The sequence below is a fragment of the Drosophila suzukii genome, chromosome 2R (assembly GCF_043229965.1).
Source record: "Drosophila suzukii chromosome 2R, CBGP_Dsuzu_IsoJpt1.0, whole genome shotgun sequence".
Lineage (NCBI taxonomy): Eukaryota > Metazoa > Arthropoda > Insecta > Diptera > Drosophilidae > Drosophila > Drosophila suzukii.
Genome location: NC_092081.1, coordinates 16,982,009 through 17,005,529, shown reverse-complemented (window position 1 = coordinate 17,005,529; position 23,521 = coordinate 16,982,009). Strand labels below are relative to the sequence as shown.

Below are 23,521 nucleotides of genomic sequence, written 5' to 3'. Positions count from 1 at the left end.
AATCTTGTTTATATGTATAATAACTTTTGAAGTAGTATTAGTAGTATTTTAACATATGATGAGTCATTCGACGCGTATTCTCAAAAAGAATAATACTAGGTTAATAACCGTGGGCATTTATCTCCACCGGCCCCAACAGCTTTAATTTTCTAAACTTTCACTTTTACTGCTCACCGTTCTTGCTACCAAACCAATCTTAACGGATCTTTTAGCGAATACACCATTCCACTTACATTTTTGAAGTTAGCCAATACAACCTCCATTCCTTCGCTGTCAACCAATACTAAAAATTCTGCAAATAAAATACTATAGTATTGGTGAAAAAGTTGACTTTAACTCTGCAGGTAAAAAAAACGTTTAGTACATAAAATGGCTATAATTTGAATTACATCCGGCCTTAAGAAAACAAATATAATTAAAAGCCGAGCTTGGTGAGATTATGTAATTTTAGAGCAATCTTTTAGTCAGTTTCAAAAATATGGTTAATATTGTATTCGGTTATTGAATATAAAATCAAAAGAGGGGATGCACAGAATAAAAAAATATAATTGTTGTATTTTGTAAAATCTTTCCACCCGGCTGAAAGAATTTGAACTGCCCTTCGAGTGTTCACACAGCTTGACATCTTTATAATCTCACACAAGTCATACGCAACACTTCGAAAATTCCACGTGAATATTAGTATTACAATACAAATATTATATCATTCCAAACTATTATAAATATAATTTGTAACTTATTGCCACTACAATGCATGTTCTGAAACGATATATTATAATTAACGTCAATTTTGAATATAACGGAAATAGCTATTCAACTAAACCAGCTAGATTTAGCGGTTTTGGACCCAGGAGTTCATCCCTGGCCGCTGTTATCGATATACCGTCTGCCCAAGGCACTTTCTGGTATTTCCAGAACGCGCTGGCTGGTATTACTCCCAAGATTTCTTTCGAACAACAATTCCTGCTGATTTTTATTAAACAACGAAGAGTCTTCGAGAGCAGAGCTTTTATTTGCGACGTGACAAACACAATTGGTTGGCCTGCACATAAGCGTAGTTACAGTTAATAAAAAAGTGCAATAACAGTGGTAAAATCAGTGAATTTCCTGCGACGCAGTTCCAAGTGGTAAGTGAAAAACATTCCCTTCCTCAGTTAATTTAGCGCGTAGAACGCAAATAAACCTGCCCTGCATTAATGTCGTCAAATATTTATATTGTAAATAGCTGATCGACTTGTTGAATTTAATTGCGTCATGCCTTTGTCTCGACTTATTTACACTTTAATTACACTCCACAATCGGTAGTCGGCATCTTCGTCTATTCCGTATTTCCCCCTTACCCCTATTTTCTGCTATTCTGTTGCGCTTCTTTGTTTAGATTTCTCTGCCTTCCTCTTTGTGCTGACCCATTTTCTAGCCTTTGTTGGCTTTATCTCACCTGATACTAATATTACCCTTTAAATGAATCACCTTGAATTTCAAAACCCGTTTTCGCCCTCGAACTTGGCAAAATAAATAACAATTTTTATCAAATGCCCCTCACGTTTCTCAAAATGGTCGCAAAAACAGTACCGTAAAAATAAAAATCAGACAAAAATGGCAGACTTTTTGAAAAGCAATACGAAGCTATAGGCAAAGTGGAATGGCCGATAAGATAACGTACTGTTCGACTTCGAAAACAACAAACTAAACCTATATCACAAAGCAAACAACGATATATATGTATATGTACGCCCCGCAAATTGATCAAGCCCTATATAACATCATCTCCATAAAACGAAACTATAATAAAATGGCCCAGTTAAACACAAAAGTTATGAAAAATGTAAATTAAGAAAATGTTTTGGCTAACTTTATTATTTGTATATTAAAATTTTTATTATTTAAATTAAATAGCTTCTAAAGTTCTATAAGGGCATTGCTTTGTTTGTTCTATGTGCAGAAATGGTTTATAAATTTAATGGCTTCAATATCTGTAATTTATTTATTGCGGGTTTTTAGGGTGCTCCCTGAATTTAGACAAAATAATTTATTTTCTAACATCTTTTTTACAATGTCCATAATTTATGTTAATAAATTATAACTCTGGCTAGTAACTCACATAAGTTTAAAGAACCAATTCGATATAGGTTAGACTTAACATGGCGAATTTTTCCTATCAATCACGACAAGTTTCGACTTTGTATTTAATTTTACTAGTTTAGTCCATGTTTTTTACCCTGTTATTTTATAATTATCATATAATTTCCCCAGAAATCAGGTTTGTGGCTGGTCCAGCTTCACGTGACTGGTAGTTCTATTAGATGGCTTACTGATTGTGTGATTTTTTACAGATTCTCTGACTATTCAAAATGCGCACAGCTGTGCTACTGCCTCTTTTGGCCATGCTGGCGGTGGCCCAGGCCGTTTCTTTCGCCGATGTGATCAAGGAGGAATGGCATACATTCAAGGTGAGTTTTCCCGGATTATCAATGGATTTGTCACCCCAGGAAATGGGAGTACAACAAGTGTTCTCGCGTAACAAGGGCATATCGATGATTAATGCATTATTTTTGGGCCTTTGTCTTGGGCAGACATTGTTTGCATAGTTGGACTGCGACTTACATGCGCATTCTTTCGTTTGTGACGATTCTTCTCGACTGAGTCACGAGTGAGTGTGAATGCACTGCTGCGCGGCTGCATCAAAAAGAGTCCAGATAAGTCCACAAGTCTATTCAGTCCAGTCACATGCCGGCTCACATGACCAGCGACCGGGCTTAGCCCATCCGTAAACATCGGTTGGATGGACGGACAATCAAGTCCGTCGCCCACTTTCGCTACGCCGCGGGTCAGTCCAGCTGATAAGCCGTGCAAGACTCGAGCTGGTCCACTGATAAGCCATGATTTGTAACATTTTTTGCAAGCAATTGTTTCCTAATCCCATTGTCAATTCCGACTTTGATTTTTGACCCTTTCTGCATTGCTTATTTTATTGCTTGCACCCATTGATTAAGCAAATTACTCTTTGTCTCGCAGCCTTCACTTGTAACTCCGTGTGCTTATCGATGGATTCTCTATTAATTAGTTGAATGTACCCATAGTGTCGCTATTTCTTATCGGAGGGAGTAAAAGGTCGGGATTTTTTCCATTATTTTGCTGAATAGTTGTTTTCTAATGTGCCGTGCCAAGCGGCATTAACCACTAATGGGGGCGTACAAATAACAATTAGCTGCAGATCTCATGTGATAATAGTCATATATTGCTGTAATTGCTTTGAGTATTCCCCTCATTGACTTATCCCTCCTTTTGTAATGCAGTTTCAAATGCCACCCTCATAATTTCTTATCTGATAAATACTTGCTAGAGTCGATTTTCCACTTAACTTCCGTTCAGATTTTGCTAAACAAAAATCACTAAATTGGATGACACATCATGCAAATATGATGCGCCACTTATCGCATCATTTTTTTATAAACATTTTTTTGCAAATGGGCAAAACAAATAATACATTGTTGTTATATATTCCAGCTCGATTCACAAAATCCAGACTAGAAAAAATTGTTATGTACCAATCAATTATTTGATTTATTTCGTAGAATTCTTGGAGATTCTTTAGAGATTTACACACTTTAAAAACGTTGTGTTATAATAATTTTGTTAATCCCCCTAAAACCTGGTTTGCCAAATGGACAAAACAAATAATACATTGTTGTTATATATTGCGACTCAGTTCACAAAATCCAGACTAGAAAGAATTGTTATGTACCAATCAATTATTTCATTTATTTCGTAGAATTCTCGTAGATTCTTTAGAGATTTACACACTTTTAAAACGTTGTTTTATAATAAATTTTGTATTCCCCTTCCAAATCTGGTTTAAAAGCACATAAATATTTGATTTATTTTGTTTTTATATTTAATCTTTTATTTTGTACAATAATAAAATAAGAAAAGCCAGAATTAAATCCAATATAAAAAACATAATTTCAATATAGTCAAAATCATTAGGACAATAATATATTAAATTTGAAATGGATGTGCTTTTTGTATCTTTTAAATTTAGCGCCTGTAAATTGTATGTAAAATACCAAAATAGAAACGCTAGGACTTGGTCACACTGCTAAAAACAGTGCTGCCCATGCCTGGCCGCAAAAGAATAGGCGCGCAATTCAAATTACAGTTGAATCGAGCGCAGCGACATAATCTGTAATCTGTGTGCAGTCCAAAGTGCCACAGTTGGCGGTTGCAAATGCACAGCTGCAAAAGTCACAAGATTACAACTGAGACACTGATAAGCACTAAAATTTCAGAATAATGCGTTTCAGTTTCTGATTGTGAGCAAATATTTAAAAACATAGTCGGGCGGGGGGTCGCTAGCATTTTGGAAATGACGCGTGACTGATCGGCGAGTTTCTTATCAAATTGGCAATTCGTTGGTATTTCCGAGAGCCGAAATTTCTGTAGCGCGAAATCCGAGCGACAAGTGCACAAACAAATAGGCTGCCATAAATAAACAAGAGGGGGAAAGATTTGGCTGACTTGCAAAAGCATTGATGATGCTCTTCTTTATACATATATGTTTGTTCGCTTTATCCGAACCGGTTGGCGAAAACGTATTTGACCACCACGCCTGAAATCCTTATAAATCAAGCGATTCGGAAAACCGGTTCGTTTTTAAACGGGCTGCCCACAATGCGCGCGTTGCAAAAAGAAAAAGAAACAAGAAATATATAGAGTACGCCGCTTCCTCCAAATAGTTTGCCTACGTAAATTGGGCTCTCGATTTGTGATACGAAGTGTAGAGTGTGTGAACTCGGCTCTTTTCCACCCGACTGAGTGTGTGTATGAGCGGGCCACCACCAAAAGCGGTCCGTAGTATTTTTGTTATTTCCCTACCGACGCTCCAAGCAGACGGAACGCTCGCAGCTCTGCAGCAGCGGAGAGAATATATAGAAATTTGAGAGAAAAGAAATAAAAGGAGCCAACCAGCCCCCCAGCAGTACGAAAAAAGCACGCGCGTCATCGTAAAAACGTGCTACGGACTACAAGAAAACCAAAGTAATAGCACTGATATTACATAAAACCCAGAAGGAGGTCTACAGCAATACAATACCATGACCGATGTCAGTGCAAATAGTCTGGATGTGTCCGTGGATGTGGTCTGGCCCACGATAATCGTCCTGGCCATGCTGGTGATAAACGGCTTCGTGTTCGCCTACATCATGCGAAAGCGGCGGGAGTACAAGAATCAGGAGGAGCAACAACCTGTTCCACACGCATCGTACGCGGCCACCAGTGAGCTGGCTACCACTGCACCCACGGACCAGGAGGACGATAGCTGTGCCATCGAGATGGAGCGACTGTAGGAATACGAATTGCATTAGCCATAGCTCTCAGATACTCATCCACTATCGTCCAAGCTCTCAACTGCAACCAAGTTCCCTAAGCTAATATCTATCGCTTGTTCTAGCGATTTAGAAGATATACAGAACGTATACATCGAGTGACTGGATCGCACGTGCATTTAATTAATGTTTTTAAGTTGTTAACTCTATTTCGCAATTCATTTTCTACAAAAAGTATACAATAAAATGTGTGAATTTTGTCATGCCATATCGAGAACTGAATTCGTCGATTGCAACGAAAAAATCAATAGGTCAGTGTGCTAAAGGCGGCTTTTCGAAAGGTTCCTCTCGCCCAAGTGAACACGGGCGGGGTTTTTGGATGCATGTCTTGAATTCGAATCAATTATGTCAATTATACGAGTCAGCCATGGACTGGGGACCCCATCCGGTCCATTTGGGGCGACAATTGTTGATCTGGCAAAGCTGGTCCGCTTTGATGTCCAAAATAATTACATATGCATGATTCTCACATGACAGCGCCGCTCGGTTATTCAGTTCATTGTGCCAAGTACCCTAGAATATCGCAGCTCATTGTGGGACTTGAGGTGAGCCATTCGAAACCACTAAATAAGCGATAAAGTTGAGTATAAGTTGGGTGCATATAATATATTCATATTTGCCTTTTCGTTTGTTTAGATAATTTACTGAAAAACATGACACTTAACACCTTCGAATGACTGGGTTTAACCATTATATCGCTTAACACATTCTTTGCAAAATGCAATTTCAGTTTAATACATTCTAAATTAAAATACTTCGTGCGAAGAAATAATAAGTTTACGTTCTGTTCGACGATTGATATATAAGAAAGCAAATGTTTTAACAGCTTAGTCTAATAAATCTATTGGATCTCTTACCAACTCAGAGTTTTGAATATCATGAATAATAAAGACTCAGTCCATTGAATAATATACTCAAGATATATTTAAAACCCACCACTCAAAATTTAAATATTTTTTATAGTGGATAGCAACTAAGTCGACGATTGGCAAATAAGAAAGCTCGTGTTTTAACACTTTAGGCCCTTAAATTTATAATTTATTGACTAACAAATCTATTGGATCTCTTACCAACTCAGAGTTTTGAATATCATGAATAAATAAGACTCTTTCCATTGAATAATATACTCGAGAAATATTCAAAACCCACCCCTCAAAATGGAAATATTTACTTCCTGTAATGGATAGCAGCTGAGTCGATTTCTAGCTTAGGCGTTCCAATTCTCTTTATAGCTATCATTTGTTTGGGTTTGCTGCTATTTCCGTGCTGTGTCAATATGCGGGTCGGGTCGGGCAAACAACCCTGGACCGGAGAGGAAGGTCTCTAATCCGGGGACCATTGCAGGGAAATAGAGCGCATTTCTTCATGCTGGCGTTTTCTCTCTTACGTGCAATGTGTTTCTTTGTTTACTACCTGGAACATTAACACCATTCCCAAGTTCCTGATGTTTGGTAATCGTTAAAACTATTTTATGGCCATGTTAGATTTATAGACTTTGCTACTGTGGCCGAACTTATAGAGAGATTCGCTCGTGCCAGGTTGACGGGCATGTGATAGGCTATCTCGAGATTAAGAACTTTTGCCTCCGCGTTCGTAAATCCAGTTTACGTAAAATATTTGCTTTTTCAAACAAGATCTTCAAATACAAAAAAATTTGTCTGAAAGTTCTATCTAATCTTAGAACAAGTACACGAAATTTAGTTGATAAGAAGGTCTACCTTTGATAAGAGTGCACTATCTAAAAGAGTATTTTTTTATATGCAGCTGGAGCACCGCAAGAATTACCTTGATGAAACCGAGGAACGCTTCCGCCTTAAGATCTTCAATGAGAACAAGCACAAGATTGCCAAGCACAATCAGCGTTATGCTGAGGGAAAGGTGAGCTTCAAACTGGCGGTCAACAAGTACGCCGATATGCTGCACCACGAATTCCGTGCCCTGATGAACGGCTTCAACTACACTCTGCACAAGGAGCTGCGGTAAGTCAGGACTAAAAATGATTCCCCTCGAGAACTGTTCACTTATTCTACTTTAAAATCACCCCCAGCGCTGCCGATGAGAGCTTCAAGGGAGTCACCTTCATCTCGCCGGCTCATGTGACCCTGCCCAAATCTGTGGACTGGCGCCAGAAGGGAGCTGTGACCGCCGTCAAGGATCAGGGACATTGCGGCAGCTGCTGGGCCTTCTCCACCACTGGAGCCCTGGAGGGTCAGCATTACCGCAAGACCGGAGTGCTGGTCTCGCTCTCCGAGCAGAACCTGGTCGATTGCTCCACCAAGTACGGCAACAACGGATGCAACGGCGGTCTCATGGACAACGCCTTCCGTTACATCAAGGACAATGGAGGTATTGACACCGAGAAGTCGTATCCCTATGAAGCCATCGATGATTCCTGCCACTTCAACAAGGGCACAATCGGAGCTACCGATCGTGGATTCACCGATGTGCCTCAGGGTGATGAGAAGAAGATGGCTGAGGCTGTGGCCACCATTGGACCCGTTTCCGTTGCCATCGATGCCTCCCACGAATCCTTCCAGTTCTATTCGGAGGGCGTTTACAACGAGCCCCAGTGCGATCCCCAGAACCTGGACCATGGTGTGCTGGTTGTTGGTTTCGGCACCGAAGAGACTGGCGAGGATTATTGGCTGGTGAAGAACTCGTGGGGCACCACCTGGGGCGATAAGGGATTCATCAAGATGCTGCGCAACAAGGACAACCAGTGCGGCATTGCCAGTGCCTCCAGCTATCCCCTGGTCTAATCCATAACTGATGTATTTTAGCCACAGCCTTCATATGATATGATATACAAACAAAAAACCATACCAACGCAAGCATCTCAAAAAGGAACTTTAATAATTTAGCCCAACCTCATGTCCTAAAGATTTAAATGCATTCATGTAACTCTGCCATCATGTACGATATAGGTGAACAACTATTCTGTTGATGTTTGTAGAAAAATAAATAAAAACTATATAATTTTTACAAGTTTTTGAAGATTATTGTAAGGGAAAAGCGTTGGTATTTTAGGTACACGGAAGTAATATATAGATTAAGTTTTACAAATTCTTGATCTGTTAAATATTTTTCTCACCATGAGCATGAATAGAATATGCTATTGTGGATTCTGCTTATCACATTTTCGGAAGACAATTGGCGCACATCAAAATTTTTAAATGTTGGTCACGAATGCATTTAATATTATTTTATTTTTAAGTTTCTGTTAAAATACATTTCCAGGCACTTGTAAAAAAGTTTAAATTTGTAAGCTAGTGTCTTATCGATACACCAAAGAACGAAAATTTTCCACCAATCATCGATATACACCAATAATCGATATAAAGTCTGACATCGAAGAACGATAGGTTCAGTTTTCATAACATAAAATGAAATAATTTATTGGACTCAATCAATAAAATCCCTCCAAGATGCTGTTGACACTTCGAGTGCAGGGAACTCGGCACTGGGTGAAGTGCGCCCGAAGCCTGGCCAGCAGCGCGGCGCCGGAGAAGTCGCCCTCGGCCCAACCGCAGCTGGAGGTCAATGGGAGCACGTACGCCACCGATGGCTGGACGAATGTAACGCCCAAGATTCTCTCCTACCTGGGGGCCAACAAGCACCTGCAGACGGACCACCCGCTGTCCATCATCCGCCAGCGGATCGTGAACTACTTTTATGGAGCGTATCGCAACCAGAGAGGCAATCCGCTGTTCTCCGTCTACGACAACCTCAATCCGGTGGTCACTGTGCAGCAGAACTTTGACAATCTGCTGATACCCTCCGTTCATGTGAGTCGCCAGAAGTCCGACTGCTATTACATCAATCAGCATCAACTGCTGCGCGCCCACACCACCGCCCACCAAGTGGAACTGATCTCGGGCGGATTGGACAACTTTCTGGTGGTGGGCGAGGTGTATCGACGGGACGAGATCGACAGTACCCACTATCCAGTGTTTCATCAGGCGGACGCCGTGCGTCTAGTCACCAAGGACAAGCTCTTCGAGCGCAATCCCGGCCTCGAACTGTTCGAGGAGACGTGGTCCGGCTCGGTGGTCGATCCTAAGCTCATCCTGCCCTCCTCCAAGTTCATGGACCAGACCAAGCAGCCCTGCCACACGCTGGAGGCTGTCAAGCTGATGGAGCACGAGATGAAGCACGTGCTGGTGGGCCTGACGAAGGATCTGTTTGGGCCACGCATCAAGTACCGGTGGGTGGACACCTATTTTCCGTTCACTCAGCCCTCTTGGGAGCTGGAGATCTACTTCAAGGACAACTGGCTGGAGGTGCTGGGCTGCGGCATCATGCGCCACGAGATTCTACAGAGATCAGGCGTCCATCAGTCGATTGGCTATGCCTTTGGTGTTGGTTTGGAGCGACTGGCCATGGTGCTGTTCGATATACCCGACATCCGCCTGTTCTGGTCAAACGACAGTGGTTTCTTGTCGCAGTTCAGCGAAAAGGACCTGCACAGTCTGCCTAAGTACAAACCCATCTCCCACTATCCGCAGTGCACGAACGACTTGTCCTTTTGGTTGCCCGAGGACATAGAAGTGGATGCCGGCTTCTCGCCCAACGACTTTTATGATCTGGTTCGTTCTGTAGCTGGTGATATGGTGGAGCAGGTGAGTCACAGCTTTTTTAAATCTTTCTTACTTTACAACTTTAGATTAAAATTACAGATCAGCTTGGTCGACAAGTTCAAGCACCCAAAGACGGGGAAGTCGAGTGTCTGCTTCCGCATCGTTTACCGCCACATGGAGCGCACGCTAACCCAGGCGGAGGTCAACGAGGTCCACAAGCAGATCGCCAGTGCCAGTGTGGACAGTTTCAATGTGCAAATACGTTAGTCATAGCATAGTCTAGTTCTGTTTCAATTTACACCAAAAACACCAGTAAAGTTAGCCATCAAAGTCAGGTATTTTATATGGCCTTGAGGCATTTAACATTATGTTCCACCCATTCGTTGGCGCTGTTCAAAAGCTTGGGATTCTCGACAAATTCCTGTTGTGGCTGATGTGCGGTTTTGGCGCCACTGCGGACGAATCCGGCTTCTCCTTTGTTTAGGATTCCAACGGATGCCATTTCGTGCATGTTTACTGACTTGTTCTCCCGAAAACTTTTAATGCTCAGATGATCGAGTAGTCTATCTAGGTTCTCCGGCTTCACTGGGCACTCTAGGAAGTTGGCTATGCTGTGGACCGCGCCTGGCAGATCCACCAACATGTCTTCGTAGCGCAGAAAGAGCACATTGGACAGATGGGCATGCTGGCGAGCCTCCTTCACATGACTATAATAAGGGAGCCAGGGATCTGAAAGGATTGTTATAATGGATGGTATGCTAACCATTGCAAAAGAGCACTCACTTAATCCTTGTTGAAAGTAGCGCCAATAACGCTCAAAATCTCCTACGTATCCCTGAGTCCGGAAAAGTCTGTTCAAATGGTAATAGGAAACCGCCACATCTTTGGGATCGCGAACCACATAGATCACCTAAGAAGGAAATTAGTTTTGTAGCTATATTTTACGTTCATACACGCACCTTGCATTTATTTTCCAGAACACTTGGCGGCATCAGAGAAAACGGAAAATGCGTTTTGATAAATCGCCGTTGAGAGCGGGGCAACTCGCACAGAGCCTTGTATCCCGGTCGGGAAATTTTCTCAATAAACTCCAAGGCTTCAGATGAGTCTTTGTTCTCCTCCTGCAGCTCCTGCTTGACTTTGGGATGCACAAAGAGCGGAAACCTGTGAAAGGAGTTCCGCTAACATAAGATCAACTCACACCACAAGGACTCACTCAAAAAAAGGAAAGCGTTCGGTAAGCGGTCGTTGCTGGGCCTGTTCGAAGTCTAGTCCATTGGCCACTAGCCAAATGAGCTCCTGCGTCCAAGTCGTACCCGATCTGGGTACCGTGGCTATCCAAACATCATCCGGTCGAGCCTCAAAGTTGTAATACTTCTCGGCCTCTTCCTTGAACTTTTGGGGAAAAAAGTATCCCTCCGATCCGACCTGAACAAAGCCAGTCCGCTCGCCTGAACAAAAAATACGTGAGGGATAATTTACTAGGCAGTTTTGGAACCCATAAACATACCATGGAAGTACTCCAATAGCTCCGCATTGGTGGATTCGTCCACATCACGAATTTCGTGGGGAAACTTCAGAGGCGTATTCTCCATTGCTCGCGCGATCAAGTGCCAGCGTTGACTGGCGAACCGTCCGTTGGGAAAGCGTTTTGACCCCGCTTTCGGGCCTGAGAGAAAGTGCCAGCTGCTGGCCTGGCTAGTTATGCACTCTGCGGCTGCTTGGCTAAGCGCAATTTAAATACGAATCTGTACTTGTTGCTTACCTTTATGTACTTGCTGGAGAATCACGCTGACTATAGTTGTTCAAATAAGTGTGCTCCCTCCACGTGGTTTAATTTCCGATTACAGATTACAGACTTTATGGCAACATAAAATGAGGTTGCACCTTTTACGATGCAAATTCATTTTAATAGTTATAGTTTTCAGTGAAGGTGACGTCTCCGACCCCATAATGTATATATTCATATTCTTGATCAGTATCACTAGACGAGTCAATCTTGACATGTACACCCGTCTATCAGTTTCTACGCGGAAAAGCCTCACAGTTTGAAAGCTTTCGAGATGAAACCTTCTCAAATCGGACAACTATATCGTATGGCTCCCATAGGAATTATCGGAAATAATTATGTGTTCTTTGGCATATTATCGTATTATTAAATTAAACAAAAAATCTGCCTACTATATCATAAAGCTGCCAAAGAACCGATCGGAAGAAATATTGTAAAATTAATACGGACCAAATTATAGCTTCGTCGGCTTTAATAGTTTTCTGTTTTCGTCTGGGATTTAAAATATTTTCTAATATTTTCGAATTACAAAATAATTACAAGAATCCATAAAAATTAACATTGACTTTTCCTTATAGCTGCTGGGCATAAAAACTTCGGCCAACCAAAGTTGATTTCCTTTCTTAAACCAGTTACTCGTACAGTAATGGGGTATATTGTATTAATACTAATATTTAACGTTTTTATTTATTCAGTAAATTTGAGAACGAAAATGTCGAATCAAATGTTAAATTATGAAATATTTAAAATAACAAGAGAAAATGCTATAGTCGACCGCCTCGATCAATAATATATAAACTTTATAGGGTCGGAAACGCTTTCTTCTACCTGTTACACATCTAGTATACCCTTTTACTCTACGAGTAACAAGTATAACTATGACCTTGTTGTAAAAAATGTCTTCTGGCTATGTCCCTTATTAATACCTTCAAAATCTATATAAGTTCTCAAGCTAAGCATGATCTTGTTAGCAGATGAAACTAAACTAAAGACTGTTTTTTAAAAATAACTTTTCATTTACCAGTACGACACAATTAATTTGAAATATCATTGGCTGTGAATTTGATCTGTTTCGTGTTTACTCGTTTAGGTCGACGTTGTCGAAGAGGCTCAGCAGCTCCTGTTCCTTGCGCTTAATGCGCTCCTGGATGTTGGTCACGGATTCCGACTTGGGCACGGAAGACTGGACTCGGCTGAAGAAATCATCCATTGACTTAAACACGTTCTGGTACTGGTTGTCATAGGGGGCGTACTGGATCGGCGGTGGCTTCTTGGGCGTCCGCTTGGTCACGGCATTCCGCAGAGAGAACTCCCTCAGCTCGTCCAGATGCAGTTCCTCCTGTTGCTCGTGGGCTGCGAACCTGCGCGTCGACTGTCGCTCCTTTTTCGCCTTTAGCTCGCGCCTCTCCCGATCAATCTGATCGACCAGGTGAGCCGAGGGGCATACAGTCTTTAATCCGCCCAGGACTAGTTTATGGTCAAGGATCTCCGCCTCGTTCGTCTGGATACCCGTCTCCAGAAGCTCTTTTGGTTTCGCCTCTTTGGCCTCTGCCTCCTCCAGCATGGCCTCGTATTCCGACAAGGGACTTGGTTCCTGAGGCACTGGAAGCCTATCCTTGCGCAGATTCGAGATGAAGCCTCCGCCGGCCGGTTTGTTTGGCCAGAGACGGGCTCGGGCCGCCTGTTTGGCCGCTTGGGACATTACCCGCTGCTTGGGCTGCCTCTTGACTTCCGGTTCGGTTCCCTTTGGCGGTGGACCACCTGATCTGCCCTTCCCAAGAGCCGCTTGCTCAAACTGCTGCTTCACCGTCTGCCTGTTGGTGCTGGCCCTCAGAGACGAGGCTATAGTGGGCTGGACCAGCCGAGCAGGTGGACCAGTCATGACCAGCCGACGACCGGGCTGCTTCCAAGCCGCATCGGATCCTCCATCGCCCGCTCCGCCGTGAACAGCTCTGCGTGTTCCCGCCGTCTGCGTCGATAGAGGCGCCGCTAACTTGGAACGCACTGTGACCCCAGCATTGCTGTTGGCACCTCGACCTCGGGGTGTTGGCACCACTGCAGCATTCTGACCACTGCTTTTGCCGAAAGAACTCATTTTCCTAGGGGATATCCGTATATGCGCCGCCGAATTCTCTGAATCTCACAAAGTTGGATCCACTGTAATTTTTAGTAAGTTTTAAACCTTTTATTTTACTATTTGAACTAGTTGGAAGCGATAACGAAAAATATATGATCCAAACAATGGAGTGGATAGCCCCTGACAGTGGACCTCTTGTAATGCCTACTGGGATCCAAAAAAAATCCAAACATTCCAGATATTACAAAAATAATTTTGATCGGATCTATTTACATTTAATCAGAAAAGCACCTTAACAGAAAATATTATAATCAAATTTCTTTTAAAAACCATGCATATTCATTTATGAGCTCTACAAATAACTTAAAGCTTTAACAAAAATATATTGTAAAAAATGTATGGTTTCATTTTAGAAATTGAGTTGCTTCACGCAATTGAATAAATTATAATAATGGGAAATAAGAGAATAAGATTAGGTTCACCAAAGAAAAAGTTTGCACTGGACCCTAGTTCATATTTGAAATTGCCGTCGATTTGCTTATAAATCCTCGGCGGCTTGGCCAATTATTATTAACACTGTTATATTACACATTCATAAAACGTCAAAAACGTTGATTTCGCAGATTCGTGTGTACCGCTGTCCTTAGTGACCTTTACTCATAACCAAAAAATAGTCTTTCAGGTGCTAAACCTATTCTAAAAATCTGATAAGATCAGACACCAATAGCTTTGACCAACAATCGTTTTATTCCGTAAGCACTTCAAAAAATCAAAAATTGGAATGCTTTAAGACACTTTTGTTTGTTTATTTAAATGAAACATATTATTTGGATAAAAAAATAAACCGCGGAGCACATTAGCAATGTTCCTTAATTTGTATGATTCCTTCCGTGGAAGGACAGATTACAAAGGAATGGCACTTATTTTAAAAAGTCCTTATAGTCTTACATAGATATGGAACGGTTACAGAAATTCAATGGTCCGGTTTACATATTTATTTTTGTGGGGGATACATCTAGTATTATATCGATCCCCCTTCTGAGTTAATTATTATATATTTTAAAACACCCAAAGTCAAACCTGAAGACTGAATCGCACACAAGATTTGCGGCTTATACTAAGGAATCGGTTCCATAGCATAAATCAAAAACCTTGGGGTGGGACAACCGAAAAGTGTTCACTTTGAGAGCTCCATGTCTTTGCTCGAATCAATTACATTCGCAAATGATGCGACCCAGGGGAAAAGGCAGAACAGAAGATTGGGTTAACCCAATTGATTAGGGTAAACCAATCTTCTGGACCTGCTTTTCCAGTGGACGCAAATCAGGTGCGAATCTATTTGGTAAGTTGTATTGCTACTTGGCGCATGGATGATCTCAGATCGCACAAATGCCAATAGCAAAGTCAAAAAGAGGACCACACGGTCACTTGTTATGCCAAGCAACCGCACTGTCCCCATAGATATGAAGTAGCCTTTACAGAAGCTACAATTATGAAATGACGCAATTCGACTTCTTTTCCTTCGGTGGTGGCGTTGGAGGAGATCGTGGCGGATACCAGCCAAAATTGTTCCAGTTACCGTGCGGCTCGTGGAAAGGCGGCGCACGGCGCTGCTCGTTGAAGGGTGGCTGACGATGGTACTCCTCGGGCGTGCGACGCATATTCTCGAACCGTAGGTTGCCACTCGGAATGTGGCTGTAAGTCGAGGACCTGGTCTTTGGCGGCGACAATGGCGGAGCGCTGGGCAATTCAATGCCACATGGCACTCCGTTAATATATTTTTGCGAACGATATGGCGGTATGGAAAGAGGATCTGGCACCTTGGGTTCCGGTCGTTTGAAAGCCGGAATAACCAAGGGTTCGGAGGTCTTGACTACTGGACGTCTGGAAGGCGAAGGAATCTGGGATTCTGAAGACCGGACAGATGACATTTGTGCAACAGCGGGCTGTGGAACAGCCCTTGGTGCAACAGCGGGCTGTGAAGCAGGCCTTGGTGCAACAACAGGCTGTGGAGCAGCCCTTGGTGCAACAACAGGCTGTGGAGCAGCCCTTGGTGCAACAACAGGTTGTGTAAATTGCTTAGGTGCAACAGTAGGCTTTGGGGCAACAGCAGGCTGTGGAGCAGGCGTAGCTGTCTTTGGAACTGAAACCGATACTCCTGGGGCTTTCTCCGTATTTTCCAATTTTAAATCCTTCAGTTGAGCCTCTATTGAACGAACTGCATCCGAATTGTGATCCACATAGCGAGGAACTTTCGGCAACTCATCAAATATTTTGTCCAGCTCCGATTTCTGAGGCTTGCACTCAATGCCCAGCTTAAGCAGTTCCTCCTTATTGTAAAAAAGACGAACGGCCTGAGCTGGATTCTTTGTGTTGGCAGCTGATTGGGAAAAGATTCGGGTTAGAGATTTCAAATATCTTTGGACAAACTGCGCCAGAGAAACAAGCAATCGGTGATTAAAGAACTATGACCGTATCTGCCGATTTATTATGCAATAGGAGCAGAGTCATAGACATTGGCTGTTATTCAAATGGTATTTCTTTGATCACGATTTATGTTTCTCTGGCAATATTGAAATTGGTAGGGAGTTTTACTTCGCTTTAGGGGTTGTCCCAGACCAGATGCAGGCTGCTCCACAGCTGGGCCTCCATGGCCGTTGTGCTGCCCGTTCTGCTTGTTCGGATTCACATCCTCGCGATAGTACGGGCATCCAACGAGTGTCTTACGATCTCGACACATCTCAATTATGCGCCGGAAATCATTGTTTTGACTAAGCGTTCGTGGATTCCCAATGAGAATAAGCAGTGACATCGGACGCGAGAGCAGGACATTCAGACGCTAAATGGTCAAAATATTATTATTTCAATGGATGCTTTATTTTCTGTCTTTCCCGTTTTCCCCCCTTAATTTTTCTTATGCACACTTACCCGTTCATTGTTCAAGAAGCCCAGCTTGGGAGTAAAGGAGCGCACGAAGGACACTATGATCACCTGCTTCTCCTTGCCCTGAAAAAGCTCAACAGATCCGCAATCTATCTGCGACCAATTGCGCATGTCCAACTGCTCCTGGATGCGTTGGTACTGGTTCTTGTACGGTGATATGATTCCAATATCAGTCTGCGACACCTTCTCACCATTGAGACCGAAGTACATAAGGTCCTTGACGTAATCCATAACAGCATCGATCTCCTTATTGTTGCACAGGCTGTCAAAAAGGAGAAGGTATTTAATATGAATACGAATGATTACTTCTAACATTATTATATTGATATATTGATTTAAGAAATTTGCTAGATAATATCTCCTATTTTAATCCTCTTTCTAACCACTCACCTCACAGAGCTTTTGGTGTTCATTGTAGTGCCAAATACCGAATGGAACATGATGGGAAAGTCAGCACTGGGCATGTGAAACCAGTTTTGAAAACGGCACACACTTTCTGCAACACAAAAACATAATGTAATGATCCTGGGTATATTGTTAGTGCAACTACTTACCCATGGGTGCGTGTGCCCGTAGTTTTCCGCCGTAGTAGAGCTCGTTATAAAGCGAAACGATCTCCGGATGGGAGCGGTAGTTGCGGATAAGACGAGTCTGCACAGCCGGATTGTAGCTGCCATCCTCGTCCACTTGGTAGCACTTCCTCTGCATCAGTCTCTCGAATAGCGACTGGCCCAGACCCCACTCGTTGGCCCTCTGCGACTGTAATACCGGTCCCAGCTGCTTGTGATCCCCGGATAGGATCAGATTCGATGTCGGCGATAAGGTGCAAGTGATGCCCATCAAAACCTCCGCCTCCGTGGAAGCGGCAGCCTCGTCCACAAAAACATGAGAGAACACGTCCCCCTGGGCGAATCCTCCGGTCGACAGCTTTCCGGCTAAACTGAGAGTGCAGACGACAATCCGATACTGATGAACCGCCTGAACGGCCGGATAAAAGTGCAGAGCATACATGTTAGAGTACTCCAACAGCAGATCGTCGATATTGTCGATGCGCCGATCGCAGCTGGCGGAAAAGATACGGGTGAGCGGTCGAGGCTGGCTCTCCGGAGCCTTAGCGATGGCCTTTAGAAGTCGGAGCGCCACCTCGTCGCATGCCGTATTAGAACCAGCTAGCACCAGGATATGCGTTTCCGGTCGACGCACATACAACTGGTAAATGGCTTCGCAAATGGTTGCCGTCTTGCCGGTTCCCGGTGGTCCAAAAACTATGTACGGAGCCGGTAGCTTGTGGCTCAGCGCTATCTGTTGAACCGCTTGCATCTGCTCCGGATTACTGGATATGCGCCGGTTGTTCAGCTCCAAGGCGCCACGTGCAATCGACTGCCGTGGTATTTCACCGGGAAAAAGGATCCGCTGCACATCGATGGCCCTGGTGAGGGACAACTGCTGGAGTGCTCGGTACTGATAGCGCATCACTGCCCGCAGAGGACGGAAGATCAGGGTGTAGGTTGTGTTGTCTGGCAACTGGCGCTCACACGTGATATTCACCCGCTGCGTGGAGACACCGAGGATGCGGGCAAAGTAAACGCGCGGTTGCTTGTCCAGCCGTCCAAACTTCTCGTCCACACTTCGGGCCCACTGCAAGATGGAATCGAAATCCTTGAGTGCCAGTTCCAGCACTTGGTTTTTGTTATCCAACAGCTGGCGTACACCCGAATCCGGATTACCCTTCTCGTTAATGATTAGCACATCGTCGCCAGGGGAGAGTACATCCTCCACGCTCAAATTATTGGTAGCCAGGCGCACCTTCACCGAGAGCTCTCGTCCGAACTGATGCAGCTCCATTTTGGTTTGCTTAAGGTCCAAATAATGCTGCAGCCGTTCGATGTCCTCCACCTGGAGCAAAGTGCGCAATGTTCCGCAGAGATTCTCCTGGGTGATCTTCCTGCCCAACTCACAGTAGTTGCGATAGTGCTTGTCAAAGTCCGCCAACCTCACCTGAGCGTCCTCGTGCTTGAGGGCACTGACCACCTGGGTGGGCGGATTGGCTGGCGGAAGACCTTTGCTCTTGAAGGTCTCGTTGTTGGACAGCCTGTACGGATTGATGTTGAAGCTCGCCTTGGGGAGCGCCTCCGTCCGCATGAAGTGGTGCTGCTCCACAAACCTCTGCCCCTGGCTGGTGAACCCGATCACGATGGGCTGCTCCCGGAGGATCATGAAGACGTGCGAGTCCACGAAGAAGACAAGCTCCCCGCTGGCCGGAACATCTAGTGGCATTTGCGGGTTATACACGTAGTAGAATTGCCGCGACTGCACTATGATGAACTTGTTCACGACCAAATCCTTGAGGTCGGTCTTCAAAGTGAATCCAAAGTAGTGACTGTCCACGCAGGTCTGATAGGAGAGTGTCAGCCTGGGCGAAGAACTGTGGGGAAGGTAATATGACCATGTCATTTAAAAAAGCTTCTTAATTCACAATCAGTTTGAAATTCCCTACAAAACTTTCCTTATCTAAGACGTTTATATACATGTACCCATATATATTAATATAATATATTACACAACTGCTTCGAGTTACTCATGGGAATGGCTTATTTGCCACCGATAATTTTGAAAATTTTACAATAAGAAATAACAAAATTTTATTATACAAACAGCAGATGCAGGTAGACTGAATTGATAAGAATAGAATGTCTATTTTCTTAATTTAAACATTTAAAGAATCTTCAAGGTTCGTAACCATGCTATATGAAACCATTGAAACTTACAACTTCTCCATCTTTTCGAGGGACTTGAAATCGGATTCGTCGCCATGGTACTCCACATGCTCCTCATACTTCTCAATTGTCTCGAAATTCACCTGGCAGATATAGCAACCCAGTGAGGTTAGCTCGAAATCTTTGTCCGGTTTCTGCACTTGCGTCTTTTGGTATTTCAGAAGCGTAGCCGTTGCCTGCGTATCGAGTTTATATTCTGCCAACAAAACTCTCATGCAGTTAGAAACTTTTTTTAAATTATAGATAGACTACCTTCGGTTATGGGTTTGTCGCCCTCCACAGGAGCTCCAGGAACGATGGGCCTGGCATTGGCATCCCGCGAACGGTGCTGTTCATCGAGCAAGTTGAACTTCTCCTTGCGAAAGTCCATCAAGGAGAAGCTCTTGATGCGATAGTTATTATTTCCGCGCGGCGTGTTGATCAGAAAATTGGTCCTATGCAGCAGAGCTCCAATCTGTGGATATCGGAACAGAAGCGAAACGTTGCATTTTATTTCAATTGTTTTTGTTTACGTAAACCACCCACCCAGTTCAGTTATTGATAGTCTCATTATCGCCTGAATTCTCGCGATATCTGTATGGCCAACAATCTACAACAGCGTAATTTGAGTCTACTTAAGCCCATATCAAGAGGGCATTCTTTTTTCCAGAGGAAAACGGGGAATCACATGAATTGATTTTTATAACTTTAACAGATGTTACGTTTACGTGTTTTCCCTAATATGATTTTCAGAACGACATACACAGGCCGCATAAAATGGAAAATCCGATAGGGAAATCCGAAATAACAGATTATCGCTGTTACCCTTGCACTTTCAAATAGTACAGCCTATATAAAATGGTATAGCCTAAAATTTTAAGATTCATAAATGTTGAGGCATCCATAAAATTGTTATGTTTGACCGAAAATCATAAACTTAAGTTGAACTAATTGTAATGATTTCAAGTGCCTCCCCCAACAGCGAAAAGTCCCTGCTAATGTGTTGAAATAGGATCTCGGTACTTATTTAAGTACATTTTGTTGTTTGTATAAAGAAGCATGTCAACTGAGTAGAAGCCACTTAAACCATATCCGAATATTTGTTTGTATCCCAATGTTTATTGAATTTCTTTTCGGTCCCTTTGACCAGCAATAAATTTGGTTTTAGTTTTCATAAGGAATTGACGTGTTCTGGTGTTCAGTCGTTAACTTTAATAATATTTCATATAAATTGTTTTTGGTATGATTCTTTTTGGTTTTTCTCTGAATCGCTTTCATCTACTACAAACTTTAATATTCTAATTATCTTTTGTTTTTATGTGGTATTCTTTTAAAGAAAATGTAACTTTGCCAAGCCGAAGTTTTAGTACCCTTGAAGAATGAGTTAAAATGTGACTAGAACAGTATACATATAAAATATAAAACCATTAACAACGAATTTTAGGCAAATATCTTGAAACCCATTAAATTTGAACCTATTTCACCATATTGTTTCAATGGTAAATATAGGAAAGTCGCCAGGTCGTACAAATTTTTTGTCCTGATCAGGGTATATACATACATAATTCGATTTTTCAGATTCATGTCGTTAACGTTAAAGCTACTCAAATTTATTTTAAATAAAAATTTGAAAAATCGGCATGTTTTAACCTATCGCTCCTATGATATAGTCGTCCAATCGGCAACCGCTTTTACGTTTTAATACGCTAGCTTTTAAACTGAGCTCGCAAACAGTATTGAAAAAAACAGTATATCGACTGTCTTGTGATGCTGATCAAGAATATATATACTTTAAGGGGTAAATTATAAAACCCAATGCTATAAAAACGTGACCAGTGCCTTGGTTTCCGAACAGATTTTAACAATTTTATAAATTTAACACATGGGTTGTTTTACCTAACAACCAGTATTTAATTACCAGTACAGATCGTAACCTATACACTTAAAACGCTGCAATCAGCCTGGGACTCCCCGATACAAGTAGTAACCCTGTGTTTACCCATTTGACTTGTATGACGTTTACCACCAAATGGTTAAATAAAAGGTCTAATCACATTATTGCAGTATCAGCAAACCCACTTGAAGACTTCTTGTCATATCCTGTTAACTTCGGACATTTGGGGTCTATTTTAAGAAAAGATAATGCTTAGCAAGTTTCGTTTTCCAAATGAAGTCAATTTATAGAAAGGTTATAGGGTATACGAATTTGGACCACCGAAAGATGAATCCGGTGGGGCAAACCCGAAACGGAATGACTCATGTGCTCGAGCGTGTTATTAGACGCCAGTCTACTTAGACATAGCGTCGATCGGATGTGAAGGTGTTTGTGAGTTGTGTTGATAATACGAACCGAATGTTTGGGCTGGCAAAAAACAAAGGAAAGCGATGCAAAATACACTCTTACCGCGGGTGGGTTAGCGAATCAGTATGGGTGTAAGCGTTCTAGACGCTTATTCCGAGAAATATTTATATTTTGTTTGAACCAATATATGTGAGCAATGTTCGGAACAAAAGTGCTTGAAATAATTATCTTTTTGGGTACGAAAAAAATGTTAAAACTATTTCAAGTTAATTAAAGTTTGCAAACAAATGGATTTTATGTTAATAGAAAAAATACTGGTACATACATACGAACCAAAAGCGCGTATATTTGGTCTTTGTCATGCAATTAGTATAGAAATAAGTACATATTAATATTTGGACAGTACACACTTCATATGGTCAACCAATAATTTTTATTTGGGTACCCGGGAAAATATTTCCTTGAGACTCTAGCACTCTCGATACGGATAGTTTTTTTTTGATCAATGGAAATACATAATTTAAACACCCAAAAAATTTTAAATATAACGATTTTTAATTTATAAATTTTAAATATAACTATTTTTAATTTATAAATTAAAAACATACTTTAGAACAACTTTTGTTAACTAATCAAATCAGTCTAGAAATGCAAGATAAGAAGCTGCGGGAGTTCATATGATAGTGTTCACTGTATATGTAACTGGACGAAGGAAACGAAAAAGATGATAATATATGTATTATCTTTCTTGGTACTCACATTCCAAGCTCCCTGAATGGACAGCTTTAGGCGCACTTCGGTGCTATTGGGGAGGCCTCCCAAGTGGGCATCAAACATCTGACGCAACTTGGTCTTATCCACATACCACTCGGTCTGGGCACTGATCACCTGTCGAACGGCCATTTCCAGGAGAAAAGTTCCGATGAACTCGCGCTCTGTAGCCGGTAAAATTGGGATTGTTGTTGGGATTGCAAACAGAATCTATAGTATATAGCTTATAGCTTACCCCACGGCACCAGGGGCTTCCGAGGCATTCCATTGGCGTAGGTACCGGGGGGTACGGGGGCTTTGACGCCGTTGTTCGTCGGCGGCGTTGCCGGGGGTGTCAAGATTTCGGGCAGAGTACCGGTATCATTGTTTTTGTTGTTATTTTTTGCAGCGGCCGCCTTCTTTTTTTGATTTTTATTTTTTGTCATTTTGGCTAGAAGTTTTTTCTTGGTCTTTTTTTTGGATGTTTCTTATGCACTCACTCACACAAAGGCTAGGATCGATAATCGTTATGCGGAATGTTTCTGTTTCCTGTAGTACGATCGCAATTAAAAGTTAGTTATTCGCGAACACAAAGCCACAGACACAGACACAAACAGACAGATATGGACTATATAGTATAAGTATAACGTAAAGTATTGCAGCCGACTAACGATCGAAGTGCACGGCGCTACGTTCAGTTAACGAATGTCACGAATGATGCGCCAGCGTCTTTTTATATAGAAGTGCAGGGGCTTACGAAGAGGGTACGCTGGGGGTTTTTGATTGATTGTTTTTTTGAAAACACACATATAATAATAAGAGTTTTTATGCATTATATCAAAGTAAATTAATTCAAGTTGGTTTTACCAAAACCCCTTTTTAAGAATATAAAAACACCCAACGACGCCCCTTGTGTTTGTGTGTTACAGAGCCCTTGCAGCAG

The 23,521-nt window shown here is 42.3% G+C and overlaps 6 protein-coding genes across 7 annotated transcripts; 3 read left to right on the top strand and 3 right to left on the bottom strand.

Annotated features, from left to right (window-relative positions):
- Positions 1-972: 972 nt before the first annotated feature.
- Positions 973-8,369, top strand: CtsL1 (cathepsin L). The gene is made up of 4 exons (XM_017085516.4): positions 973-1,127; positions 2,334-2,450; positions 7,149-7,363; positions 7,432-8,369. Exons 2-4 carry the CDS (start codon positions 2,352-2,354, stop codon positions 8,141-8,143), a joined length of 1,026 nt encoding a protein of 341 aa, XP_016941005.3. The 5' UTR covers positions 973-1,127; positions 2,334-2,351; the 3' UTR covers positions 8,144-8,369.
- Positions 4,172-5,606, top strand: LOC108018103 (uncharacterized). Its single transcript, XM_017085517.4, has one exon. The coding sequence runs from the start codon at positions 5,094-5,096 to the stop codon at positions 5,343-5,345; it is 252 nt and encodes an 83-aa protein (XP_016941006.2). The 5' UTR covers positions 4,172-5,093; the 3' UTR covers positions 5,346-5,606.
- A 343-nt stretch (positions 8,370-8,712) lies between the features above and the next one.
- On the top strand, positions 8,713-10,329 carry PheRS-m (Phenylalanyl-tRNA synthetase, mitochondrial). Its single transcript, XM_017085721.4, has 2 exons — positions 8,713-10,003; positions 10,061-10,329. Exons 1-2 carry the CDS (start codon positions 8,810-8,812, stop codon positions 10,226-10,228), a joined length of 1,362 nt encoding a protein of 453 aa, XP_016941210.3. The 5' UTR covers positions 8,713-8,809; the 3' UTR covers positions 10,229-10,329.
- Positions 10,280-11,697, bottom strand: St4 (Sulfotransferase 4). The gene is made up of 5 exons (XM_017085722.4): positions 11,472-11,697; positions 11,178-11,412; positions 10,921-11,125; positions 10,745-10,871; positions 10,280-10,690 (listed from the first exon to the last, which is right to left on the bottom strand). Exons 1-5 carry the CDS (start codon positions 11,554-11,556, stop codon positions 10,302-10,304), a joined length of 1,041 nt encoding a protein of 346 aa, XP_016941211.3. The 5' UTR covers positions 11,557-11,697; the 3' UTR covers positions 10,280-10,301.
- Positions 11,698-12,754: 1,057 nt separating this feature from the next.
- LOC108017851 (uncharacterized) lies at positions 12,755-14,045 on the bottom strand. The gene has a single exon (XM_017085007.4). It carries the CDS (start codon positions 13,843-13,845, stop codon positions 12,829-12,831), a length of 1,017 nt encoding a protein of 338 aa, XP_016940496.3. The 5' UTR covers positions 13,846-14,045; the 3' UTR covers positions 12,755-12,828.
- A 564-nt stretch (positions 14,046-14,609) lies between these two features.
- Positions 14,610-23,288, bottom strand: LOC108018125 (uncharacterized). 2 transcript variants are annotated; one of them, XM_070995289.1, is made up of 10 exons: positions 22,835-23,288; positions 22,588-22,763; positions 19,800-20,001; positions 19,539-19,743; positions 17,325-19,195; positions 17,161-17,266; positions 16,756-17,032; positions 16,423-16,666; positions 15,893-16,207; positions 14,610-15,832 (listed from the first exon to the last, which is right to left on the bottom strand). In XM_070995289.1, the coding sequence occupies exons 1-10, from the start codon at positions 23,022-23,024 to the stop codon at positions 15,318-15,320; spliced, it is 4,101 nt and encodes a 1,366-aa protein (XP_070851390.1). In that variant the 5' UTR covers positions 23,025-23,288; the 3' UTR covers positions 14,610-15,317. The 2 variants fall into 2 exon arrangements, with proteins under 2 accessions (XP_070851390.1, XP_016941052.3); XM_017085563.4 differs by having other exon boundaries at positions 14,610-16,207.
- Positions 23,289-23,521: the final 233 nt, after the last annotated feature.